The 13236-nt window shown below is 43.9% G+C and overlaps 1 protein-coding gene across 9 annotated transcripts in view; it reads left to right on the forward strand.

The window, feature by feature from the left end:
* Positions 1-6193: 6193 nt before the first annotated feature.
* Positions 6194-13236, forward strand: part of LOC113842159 (E3 SUMO-protein ligase PIAS2) — a 91938-nt gene continuing 84895 nt past the window's right edge. For 3 of the 9 annotated variants that reach the window (XR_011805585.1, XR_011805584.1, XM_038169425.2), the window contains exon 1: positions 6203-6399. Coding sequence is in view for 7 of the 9 variants with exons in the window: in XM_038169425.2 (XP_038025353.1) it covers positions 6376-6399 (24 nt within the window). In the remaining 2 variants the exon portion in view is untranslated. Of the gene's footprint in view, positions 6400-13236 lie in introns of all 9 variants that reach the window. The other 6 variants (XM_072030529.1, XM_072030530.1, XM_072030531.1 and 3 more) reach the window with 5 other exon arrangements.

Raw genomic sequence — 13236 nt, forward strand, 5'->3', positions numbered from 1 at the left:
CTCGTTTAGGCTTCGGGTAGTTACTGTTGATTTTTCGACATCCTCATCTTCCTCCTCCTGAATCCTTGATGGCCCAGCGTCGTCGTCATCTTCGTCATCTCTATACCTAGTTTTGGCAGAAGCCTTACCTGGATTGGCAGAAGACTCTCTGCGTTCTAAACGACCTGAATCTCTATACCATTTTTTCACCTTCTCTACAGGGGCAGCTTGCACTGCTACTGCTCGTTTCTCTGACTTTGTTACAGGGTCTGCCACAGAGGTTGGAATACCCTCTGCAGGGTCAGCTTGCACTGCTACTGCTCGTTTCTCTGACTCCGTTACAGGGGTTGGAATACCCTCTGCAGGGTCAACTTGCACTGCTACAGCTCGTTTCTCTGACCCCGTTACAGGGGTTAGAATACCCTCTGCAGGGTCAACTTGCACTGCTACAGCTCGTTTCTCTGACCCCGTTACAGGGGTTGGAATACCCTCTGCAGGGTCAACTTGCACTGCTACAGATTGTTTCTCTGACACGGCCACAGGAGCTGGAGCGGCTGCAGGAGCTGGAGCAGCCGCAGGAACCAGAGCTGGAGCGGCTGCAGGATCTGGGATTGGAGTAGCGGCAGGAGCTGGAACTGGAGCAGCTGCAGGAGCTGGGACTGGAGCAGCTGCAGAGTCCACCGTAGGGGTCACAGTGGCCGTTGGATCTGTCACAGGACTTGGAGTGGCCGCAGGGTCTGTCACTAAGTTGATAGCAGTATCAATGGCAGCTCGATAGGCATGAGCCAGGCCCCAGCACGTTACAATGATTTGTGTTACTTTGGAACTGCCAGAGTCATTACACCTTTTTTTCAAGCATTCTGCCAGTTTTTGAGGATTTTGCCATTGTTCAGGGGTGAATTTCCAACACACTGGAGGTGCCAATTGCTCTAGATGCCTGCCCATATCCACCCATACTCCCTGCCACCCACAACTATACTGCCTCCGGGCAGATCTCCGGATGAGCTTCCTAAGTAGTTGTTTAACTTTAAGCAGGATCTGAAGTGCATTCAGGAGGCAGAACAACAAGACTATGGTGGTCTGAGTATCCCAAGAATATTCAATATCTTGGAGAGCTATTGTGACAAGCTCAGGGGATAAGAGGGTGGTGAAGGAGGAAGGCAGAGTGATCCAGGAGGATACAGGGGTGGTGAAGGAGAAAGGGAGAGTAATCAAGTAAGAAAAAATATCTTCCCCTTTCCCCTCCACAGATTGACTCCCTAATGGAGAAAAACAATAGGTATAATTGCTAATAGTTCCCAAGATACTGTTTCCAAAGTACAGAGTCCACGATGTTACTGAGTATAAATACCAAGTTAGAGTCATGACCAGATATCTTATCGTCTCATAAGCCATTGCTATAACACTCAGTACCATAATGATCTGAAAACAGGGCCCGGAGAGGATAAACAACACTACAGAGAGCAAATACGGAAAATAATGTACTATAATACTCAATTTGGAAAACAGGCGCAGCAGAGTTGAGATTAAAACAATCAGCATCATGACAAGTGACTATTAAGCAGGTCTAATCCTTACACCAATTTTAGTTTAACACACTCTGATCAGATCTGCCGTTATCTCAACCTTTCGAGCCCCACGTTGGGCGCCAAAAAGACTGTCGTGGTTTAACCCGGCTGGCAGCTAAACACCACGCAGCCGTTCGCTCACCCTCCCCCCTCCCTCTCTGGGATGGGGGAGAGAAATGGAAAAGTGAAGCCCGTGAGTTGAGATAAAGACAGTTTAATAAGACAGGAAAATAATAATAACAAAAATAATAATAACAATAATAATAATAATGATACAATGGTGATAATAGGAAAGTAATAATAGTATGTACAAACAAGTGATGCACAATGCAATTGCTCACCACTCGCTGACCGATGCCCAGCCTAACCCCGAGCAGCCCGGCCCCCTTCCCCCGGCTAGCCACCCCTATATATTGTTTAGCATGACGTCAGATGGGATGGAATACCCCTTTGGCTAGTTTGGGTCACCTGTCCTGGGTCTGTCCCCTCCCAGCTCTTACTGCACCCCCAGCCTGCCCGTTGGCAGGACAGAGCAAAAGGCTGAGATGTCCTTGGCTTAGTATAAGCACTGCTCTGCAACAATTAAAGCATCGGGGTGTTATCAGCACTCTTCTCATCCTAAGCCAAAACACAGCATTCCACCAGCTACTAGGAAGAACAGAATTAATTCTGTTCTAACTGAAACCAGGACACCTCCTGATGTTTTTCTGATTTGTGGGGATAGGGCCTGGCAAGGTATCGCTGCAAATGCTATCAGATGTCCATGTTACTTAGATAAACTCATTGTATTTGCTTCTAGCTTGTTGCAGTTGCATGAAATCACCAGACATAAATGGGCATTGCTTGCACCGGATTGCAATGCTAATGTTGAATTGTGTGGGGTTGCAGCTAGAGCGGCATTGGCAATTTTAGTGCTTGGAGTGGCATCTGTGGCCGCATGTAACAACTGCTCAGCTGCGGGGATCAGCTGCAGTGTGGACGCCCCTAGGTGCACCCTGAGCGTTTTGTTCGGAGGGGACTCCACTCTCAGCTGCTCACCGCAGGAGCAGACAAAGATCTCCTGTAGCTGCAGACAAACAGTAGGTTTTCAGCTGCTGGAGGGATACTAACTGGAGCATTAATAATTGTATGTGTTATTCTTAAATGTCCAGGTATTTTGTGTTGAAAGTATTTGTGTAAGGGTAAGGTTTTAAAACAAAGTGTTGCAAGTCACTTCACGAGGAACACAATGAGAGACAATACTTGTTTGTTTGCTTATCATTCTAAATTATATTCTTGTGGTATGATTGAGAGTGAGATGTGCCAGAGGCCTCTGGGTGTACGATTGTGCTCTGTATGTGTGATTGTACTGTGTACTGTGTGAGTGAGAGCGCATATAGCCACAGTACGGGTTATTGTTGCCATAGTGCAGGATTCCGGAATATAGCCTTAGTACAGGTTATTGTTGCCATAGTGTAGGATCCCGGGATATAACCACAGTGCAGGCTAAAAGCATAGGTAATTGGTGCCGGCAAAAATCATAGAAAAATGGATTTATTAGAAAGATTCAATTTGATATCAATCCTTTCAATCAATGGTTCACTGATTTGTTTGAAACAATGCATAGATGGTTACTGGGATTAGTCAAAGGGGCATTAAGGATTCTGTTCATTGTGGTGTCAATCATCATTACACGTAGTATTGTGATAAATGTGGTTAAAGGGTTACTTGCAGAATATTATAGGGATTTTGAAGTGGTGCCGGGAACAGGTACCCAGTGGATCACTGTAAAGTGAACCGAAGCAGTTTTAGAATCTGCACACGCTGAAGACGACCATGAAGAGGTTCCTGATAATCATTCTGACAATGACATGGGCTGTGACACCTCAAGGACTGTCAAGAACAGCCTTTGATCACCATCAAGTGATTAGGTTTAGGTGTGTTACTATTAAGTTGTGTTACTTACTATTAAATTGTGTTACCATTAAGTGCTTACAGTAATTGTGGTGTTATTAGGGTTAAGTTGTACAGTTGTGTTATGTTATGTATTTGACATCTGTTGTAAAACCAAGTACTGCTTGTACAAAAAGAAAACGGGGGAATTGTTGGGAATTGGCATACAGGACGTGGACATAAGCAACCAGGGGTAGGCCTTAGAAATCTCAGGGCCTGCTGTAGCTGAGCAAACCAAGCTGCCAGAGTAACTGTGAGAAGCTCCCACGGCAATGACTCCCACATCACCCAATTAAGGAACTCAGAAAATATTGTTATCAGCAGCTGGCCTCAAGGACTAGGTCTACGTGACCGTTAAGCACAAAGGGGGTTGTTTTCCTAACTTCTAATCAAAAGGGGCGTTCTTTTCTTACAGGTGGTGTTATTTTCTTAACGGTTTGTCTGAGTGCTTTTGACCAATAATCTTGTGTGAAACACTGTCCATCCCTGTAAAATTCACTATAAAAGTTGGGCTATTCGGGCAATAAAATGGAAAAGCATGATCTGACTCTGCTGGTGTCTGTCGTGCTTTCGTCCGTGCTTCGCAACACTTTGTCTCAAACACATACACTTACACAAATGCTTTCAACGTGAGATACCCAGGCATCCACAAATAAGACATACAATTATTACCACTCCAATTAATATCCCTTCAGCAGCTGCAAATATTACCCAGATAACCTTGTCACAATTGTGAGAGGCCCGCTTACCCTTCTCCTGCTTCTTATACAGTCATTAGCAGGTCCGTCCTGGCTCCCAAAACAGGGATGAAGCGGTAACCTCGGATTTGCTCAATCTACTCCCAAGATTGCTAGCGACCGCTCTATCGGTCAGCAAATCCCCCTTGATTCTATTGGTCAGCAAATACCCCTTGACCACTCTTTTGGTCACCAAATCCCCCTTGACCTCTCTATTGGTCAGCCTGTAGGGTACCGTCCTCCCATATGGGGACTGTGCTGCATGCCAGATGTCTCTGCGTGATTTACCAGCTGCCCCGGCCACGCGTATGACTTACAGGCCCTTCCTGTACTGTAAAACATACCTTTTGTCCACGGGTTCAGGAGGTCTTTGTCTGCTTCCGCGGTGAGCAGCTGAGAGTGGAGGCTCCTCTGAGGAAAATACTCAGGGTGCACCTAGGGGTGTCCACTCCGCAGTCGAGCAGAGCATCTCCTGGCTGGCTCACCAAACTGACTTGAGGAAAACAGACTCCACAGTCAATAAGATTGTAAAGTAGGTATGTTTATTCAGCACTGGGCAGCACGGGGGGGTAGTCCCGCCAAAGTCATGCGCACCTGACGCGGCAACTTGCCTTGGTTCTACGCAGTAAAGAGTTACATATGCATGAAGTTTCACAATACGGCTGTACATATTCATGACCTGTCCCCGCTTCATATTAAAATTAGTTCCAAGGAGTCAATTCCATAAACTCCTCCCATCTGCGCTTGCGCAGTGTCTCCTGGTGGTGGTTGTCTTGTCGGGGGTCGTGGGGATGAAGATTGATGACTCTTCCTCGTCACCGCTAGTTGACTTCTTGTCTTTGCGCAGACTCAGTTGCTCCTTGGCTCTTGTCCGTCTGCAGGACTGATTCAAAGAACGAAGCCGAAATTTCTTAGTGACGAAGTATCCTTTATTGTCAGCACTGGATGCACGGGGGATCCTTCCGCCTAACGTGCATGTTCGAAGTGACAAACTATCTCATATTTATACAGCAAAACAATGAACATTCAATTAACGCCTATACATATTGTCGTGGTTTAACCCATCCGGCAGTTAAACACCACACAGCCGTTCGCTCACCCTCCCCCCTCCCTTTCTGGGATGGGGGAGAGAAACAGGAAAGTAAAGCCCGTGAGTTGAGATAAAGACAGTTTATTAAGACAGGAAAATAATAATAATAATAACAACAACAATAATAATAATAACAACAATGATGATAATACTAATACTACTACTAATGTGCACGAAACAAGTGATGCACAATGCAATTGCTCACCACCCGCTGACCGATGCCCAGCCTAACCCCGAGCAGCCCGGCCCCCCTCCCCCGGCTAGCCACCCCTAGATATTGTTTAGCATGACGTCAGATGGGATGGAATACCCCTTTGGCTAGTTTGGGTCACCTGTCCTGGGTCTGTCCCCTCCCAGCTCCTGCTGCACCCCCAGCCTGCCCGCTGGCAGGACAGAGCAAGAAGCTGAGATGTCCTTGGCTTAGTATAAGCACTGCTCTGCAACAATTAAAGCATCGGGGTGTTATCAGCACTCTTCTCATCCTAAGCCAAAACACAGCATTCTACCAGCTACTAGGAAGAAAATTAACTCTGTCCTAACTGAAACCAGGACACATATTCATTACCTAAACCCGCCTACTCTCGCTTCGTATGCTAATTAGCTTATCAGTCCTTGCGCTTGCGCGAAGCCTCCCAAAAATTTGAATTTTAATTCTGCTTAAGTCGTGTGCAAGGCCTTGTAGGATGTGTGTATATTTGCCTGTAGGATGGTGATGATTGAAATGCGGGGCCTAGAGGTTACCTAAAAGACATATTTGCGTGCTTAAACTTAATTTTGGAAGAAGCGGCGCCCTTAATTGGGAGGGAAAAAGCAGCGCCCGGGGGTGCGGGATGGCGCTGGGCGCCCTTACAGCGACGCCCCTCAGAGCCCCTAGCCCTGAGGTGGGGCAGGCCCGCAAACTGCCCGGTGTCCCGCGGGCCGCCTGCTCCCTGCCTCCCCGAGGTTGGGGGCCGGCCGGGGGCCTTTAATTTTTATTTGCCTGTTTTCCCCACCGGAGCCGCCCTTTCCCGTCACGTGACGGGAGCGCGCACTGGGTTCCCGATGGTGGTGGCGGCGGCGCGGGTAGAAAATGGCGGATTTCGAGGAGCTGCGGGTGAGGAGGGAGAGGCGCGGCGGGGCCGATATGCTGCCTGGCCGCGTGGGGGGTGTGCGTGGGTGGGTTTTACTTCGGCCTTTCCCCTTGGGAGGCGAGAACTCGGACCAGGGCTAGGGCTGCCTTCGCCTTTCCCGTGGGGAAGCGGGGTTACTTTTTTTTTTTTTCCTTTATTTTTTTTTCCTTCTTTCTTCCTCCCCCTCTCAACGTCTTAGAAAGTCGGGGCGGCTGCCCGTGGTCCGAACCGGGGTGGAAGCCGGCGCCGGGCTTGTCTCCTCCATGAAGCACAAATTGCTGTTGATTCAAAGATCGAAGCCGAAATTCCTTTAAGTGGTATATTCTTTATTGCAGCGCTGGATGCACGGGGGATCTCTCCACCTATCGTGCATACCCAAAGCGGAAAGCAGTCTTGAATTTATACAATCAATCTATCAATATTCTACAAGCGCCTATACATATGCATTACCTATCCCCGCCTTCCCTCGCTTCTCATGCTAATTAGCCTTTTGGCACCTTGCGCCTGCGTAGAGCCTCCCAAGAATTGTGGGCAGGGGTCTTTGGGACGTGGGCAGGGGTCTTTGGGAGGAAGATCCCGAGTCTTCCTCACAGTGTACTTTTCACCTTTGGTCAGGAATCTGCTGAATTGGCACGTTTCTTAATTGCGAGAGCTGGTTGTTGCCAATTCTTCTGTTTGTTGTATCTTTATAATGAATTCCAATGTCCAATTTTGAGATTTATAGTCCTTACATTTGTTTCTCTGTCCGTCTGCCGCTTCCTTATCATGAGTTCCAGTGTCTTGTTTCGAGATATACAGTCCATGTCTGGGGATTGTCCTTGCCTCCCCAATGCCTCCCCAATACCTCCTTAATCAATCCCCCCTTTTCTTTTCCCATGCAAATTCTTTTGCATCAGATACTTTCATTATTTACAGTAACACAACAAAGCAGGCATCTAAACAACATGCACACAAATATTCCTAACACTACTAATGTGATTAGAGCAATGAACACTTGTTTCAACCATTGGAAATTGGGCAACCAATTAACTTATTCCATATTTCACTAAAACTCCATGAAAGATCATCTTTACTGATCTCATGTAGGACCCTTGTCTGCTTCCATATTTCTTCCAGGTCGGTAGAGATCCTTGCACTCTGATCTACATACATACAACAACTTGTATTTATTACTGTACAGACTCCCCCTTGAGCGGCCAGTAACAAGTCTAGGGCCATCCGATTTTGTAATACTACCTGTGATAAACTAGATATCTCTTCTTGTTGAGCCTTTATAGCATCCAGAGTTTTGTTTTCTAACTTCTCTATAATTGCAGAAATATTAACTATCGCCTTTTCCTGATTAACGATACACCCTTATTCCCATGCTGTGGCAGATGGGTGCATACCCAACAGTTCGTCTTATTAATCACTTGAGATACAGTTTGTATTAAGGTCAGGTGTAAGTTCTCGTCCCAAGTTGCCCATCCCAAATCTGACAACCACACCCCCACAATCATTAGGATCTGGAAAAACACAATTTTGCTGGTCCAATTGGGGTCGTGGTCCATATCCTCGCCGGGGCCTTTTTCACCTTTGAATCGTGGATCCAAGCTGCTTGCTCCTTAATCTTAATGGCGGTGTGTGTTGTCAATAATACCTGGTATGGTCCCGTCCACTTTCCTTCCGTTTTTCCTCTAGGGGTTGTCCTGAAAAAGTCTTTATATATATAATCCCTGAGCTTAAAAGGGTGGATTGGTTGATCCAACCATCTAGCCCAGGTCCTGAGAACAAATTTATGTACTTTATTTAATTATTTCTGAAGTTCAGTTATATATGCATATAAATATTCTAATCCTAACTGCGTTCGATCCTCTCCACTAAATAGAAATGGATACGGCCTTCCATATAAGATTTCAAAGGGACTCAAATTCCCTTTTATTCTAGGTTTAACTCAAATTCTAAGTAATGCTAAAGGGAGGGATTGAGGTCATGACAAATTAGATTCTTGTCCGATTTTAGGTATTTGTTGTTTAATTAAATGTTTCATTTTTTCTTCCTGTCCACTTGCCTGCGGTCTATAAAGAGTATGCAGTTGTCTTTAGAATATCTTTAGAATCTTACTTATCTGTTGTACCACTTGCACACAAAAATGTGAAACTCTATCAGAAGACATTGCTACTAGAATCCCAAAGCATGGTATTATTTCATTTAACAAGACTTTAACCACTTCTTCTTGCTTTGTTTGTTCGACAGGGAAAGGCTTCAGGCCTTCCTGAAATCATGTCAGTCAGAACCAGTAAATAACAATACCCCCCTTTTCTAGGGAGTTCTGAAGAATCAATTTGCCACAGTTGCCCCGAATAATTTCCTTTACTGATTATTCCAAATTTTAAGTCTTCTTTTGTATAATTTGGATATAGTTTGGATTTTACCGTCTGGTATCAAAGACAATGCCTTCACCTCAGTTATTTCAGCTGCCCGCTTAGCCTTTGCCAATCGATTTCCAATTTCAAAATCGGTGTTCCCCTTTTGGTGTCCCTGACAATGCATGATAGCTACCTTTTCTGGTTGTTTTACAGCCTCTAACAGTTTTAAAATTTCTTCTTTCCAAATTGCTCCATGAGCATGTACCATGCCGAATGTATATTTAGAATCTGTCCAAATATTTATTTTCCTTCCTGCTGCTAGTTCCAGTGCTCGCATAAGAGCAATTGTCTCTGCTTTCTGGGTGGACGTCCCAGGGGTAATGGTTTGGACTTGATTACCTGTTGAGTGGTTGTAATGGCGTACCCTGCCTTACGTTGTCCTTGTTTCACAAAGCTGCTTCCATCAGTATACCAAGATTCGTCAGCATCTTCTAAAAGTTCTTCCTTAAGATCGGGTCGATTAGAATACACAGTCTCCATTGTTTCTATACAATCATGGGTTATGGGTTGATCCAGAGTTCCACTAAGGAAAGAAGCTGGATTTACGATGTTAATGACCACAATTCCCACATCATCTTGTTCTACTAATATTGCTTGATATTTTAAAATCATCAATTCTTGTTTAAGTTGTTTAAAGACTTTTTGTGCTTCTCCAGTCCAGACTAACTTTGACCGGTTAATCTTTATCAATTCACATAGAGGCTTTACCAATCGTCCATAATTATAAATCCAAAGGCGACACCAACCTGTCATTCCTAAAAAGGTTTGTAGCTCCTTTACCGTTTGAGGTTCTGGAGTCCGGCAAATGACTTCCTTATGTTCAGTTCCTAGTTCTCGTTGTCCTCCCGAAATTTCAAATCCCAGATAGGTCACACTTTGTTGAGACAGCTGGACTTTCTGTCAAGAGACTTGATATCCATTTTAAACCCAGAAATTAAGAAAACTTATAGTCCATTGAATACAGCTCCCTTTAGTCTCGGTAGCTATTAAGAGATCATCTACATATTGTAACAAAGCACCTTCAGTGTCCGGAGGCATCCATGTTTCGAGTTCCCTTGCTAATTGGTTTCCAAAAATAGTGGGGCTATTCTTGAATCCTTGAGGTAGTAATGTCCACGTAAGCTGCGTCTTTCTGCCTGAATTGGGATTTTCCCATTCAAAGGCAAATAGGTTTTGGCTTTCTGTGGCTAAGGCTAGGCAGAAGAAGGCGTCTTTTAAATCCAGTACGGTAAACCAGACTTGACTATTCTTTAATTTAGTCGGCAAAGTATAAGGGTTTGCCACTACTGGATGTATATCCTCAGTGATTTTACTTATGGCCCTCAAATCCTGAACTAGCCTATATCTTTTCCCATCTGCCTTTTTAATTGGCAATATGGGTGTATTGTATTCTGGTTCACATTCAATCAATAATCCATACTGTATAAATCTATCAATTATCTCTTTAATTCCTTTCCTATCTTCTATCCTCAAAGGATATTGCTTAACCTTAATGGGTTTCTCTCCTGGCTTTAATTTAATAATTATTGGGGTCACATTTTTAGCTCTTCCAGAGACTTCAGTGGCCCAAACTCCTGGATATACTTGATTTATGATCTCTAAGGGTATTTCACTTTTAGGGTCGGTTTGTATTAGTGCCAGGCTTAACACATTTATTAGTTGTTCTTCTCCTATCCTTAATTCCATTTTCCTTTTTTTTCGAAGATAATTTCTGCTTCTAATTGTTCTAACAGATCTCAACCTAATAGAGATTTTGGAGATCCAGGTAGATATAAAAACCTATGTATCCCCATTTGTTTCCTGTTATAAATGAGGTCTGAATTTTGTAATATTTATAAAACAAATATTTCTAAAAGGTATATAAAAAGCAAGTAAACAGCGCTGGGTGTGCAGGGAGTCTACGCTCCACCAACACGCACACACAAACATCAAACGTTCTAAATACATGTATACAGAACATTGCTTTACATAATAACCCGAGTATGCCTATACATACATACAATCAGGATAGGTAACAAACAATCCTTTGAGTTCCATAACTTAACAGTCCCCATTCTGCCAGCCTGTTCCTCTTCACTTCTTTTTCCTGCTTCTGTACCGATGTAACTTCATAGTGTTGCTTTTTTTTTTTTTTTTTTTTTTTTTTTTTTTTTTTAAAGAGCAGGCTCCCCTCTAATACCCTTCTCTCCACAGCAGTTCTTTTCAAAACAACTGTTTAATTAGTCAAACAACTTTGAATGTAACAACAACAGCAAACACCCAGAAACATCCATGCCTTAACGGTTGGAGAACAAGAAACCACCTGGAGAACAAGAAACCCCAGACTGCATGGAGTCTCCTGAATCACCCTTCTTTGTTAATATCAACCATTTTCTTGACACGAATTACCACTCCATATATAACATTTCCCCAACTTGTATTTCAAAGGTTCACAAAAATAAGCCTTTTCGGTTACACCCTTTTACCTTAACATAATCATTCCGTAAAGGCATTAATGCTTGATTTAGAACTGAATACGTTGCCCCATATCAATAAGAAATTTCACTTCCATTCCTCCCCTATCTTCATTATAATCAGTGGAGGATCCGCTAGGGTAGATTCCCCAGGTCCTCGTTATTCCTGTTGAAATCAGGGACCAATGATTACCCTAGAAAAAGGCTAGTCAATTTGTCCTCCGAAGCCAGGTCCAAACCGTTTTGTTTTATTTATTTATTTATTTATTTTCATTACATTTCAGAGTTGGTCCAAAAATTCCATAGGGGTTTCTTTTAGACCTTGTTGGAAGCATATTCTCAATTCCCAATTCATCCATATTTTAGTATTTACTTAGCCGTTCATAATTTTAGGGATGATTAGGGTCTCAGTGGGGTCGGTCAGGGGAATGCAGTTGTTCACAGTTCCCTGAGCGGTCCCATCGGTAATCTGAGCTCGCACATGAACTCAGGTTGTTTTAAGAGTTAACTGCTTTTCTGTTTCCATAACAACTCTCTCTCGGACCCATCATGATCTCTTTGCCCCAAAGGGCTAACACCCATGATTTTAAGATCTCTGCCTAGAGCAGAGGCAGAACTATTAACATTCCTACATGCTCTTTCCCTGCTCATTCAACCTCAAACACCTTTAACACTTTCAACAACCCTTTTAACACTTCCTTTATCTTTCTCCAGCCTGTACTTCTCTAATGCCAACATCAAAGGCTCAGTCAGGGGCCAACTTAATTCCGTACCTTTTCCCTCCAAGATGCTGAAACAACATCAGTATACAACATTTCATCCTATTCTCCTTCTCAAAACCAACATTAACTGTAGCAAAACATTAGAGTTTAAAGTTCCATTTAGGGGCCACTTTTCTCCACATTCCAGCTTATAAAGCGGCCACCATTGATTACAATATTTTATCAATGTTTTCCTGTTCACACTTCCACCGGCAGATCCTCCAATATCCTTCCAGTGACTCAAAACACATCCTAACGCACTTTTCTTAGGAATTTCACTGCTTACTCGCCCCCCCATTTTCCAGTTTACACTTTCAGAATACACGTGTTACTTACAAAAGCGTATCACAAAAACGTATCACTCACAAAATTACAGGCACGCAATATCTTTCAGTAGCGATGTCACAAAGCTACTATTACCAGCAATATTGCTAAAATCACAATAACAATAGTCAGAGTCAAATTCCACATGCGATAAGTCAGAAAACCGAACTGTGTAACACCATAACGATATCTTTCTTATAACAATGCCACGAACCTACTATTACCACCAAAAAAATAGCCAAAATCACAGTAACAATAACCAGAGTTAAATACCATACTCCATGAGTCAGAAAACCGAAATAAACAACACAATTCCAGATGGACCTTAAAGCGAGCTCTTTCCTTAAGGTCCCCAAATATACTTATGGTGCTTACCACAAAGTATATACCAAACACTGCCTCGCAGAAGATCACCTTCTGACTTACAGACAGTTCCAGATCCAGATGGACCCCAAGGTCCCCAAATATACTTGTGGTACTAACCACAAAGTATATACCAAACACTGTCCTGCAGAAGTCACCTTCCGACTTACTGGACAGTCCCAGATGACCAGTCTACCAGAAAACCAAACCAGAATAAAGAATATACTCACTTACAATGATGGGGTCCTTGTCTACCTCCGCAGTGATCCGGTGAGTCGAGGAGTCCCTCCGGGAAATCCCGGGGGTACCCTAGGGAGTCCTGTCCCCAGCGGGTCCTGCGGTCCGGCAGAGAGGTTGTCCCATCTGGGGTGCCAGATTGATTCAAGGATCGAAGCCGAAATTCCTTTAAGTGGTATATTCTTTATTGCAGCGCTGGATGCACGGGGGATCTCTCCACCTATCGTGCATGCCCAAAGCGGAAAGCAGTCTTGAATTTATACAATCAATCTATC

The sequence above is a fragment of the Anas platyrhynchos genome, chromosome W (genome assembly GCF_047663525.1).
Source record: "Anas platyrhynchos isolate ZD024472 breed Pekin duck chromosome W, IASCAAS_PekinDuck_T2T, whole genome shotgun sequence".
Classification (NCBI taxonomy): Eukaryota; Metazoa; Chordata; class Aves; order Anseriformes; family Anatidae; genus Anas; species Anas platyrhynchos.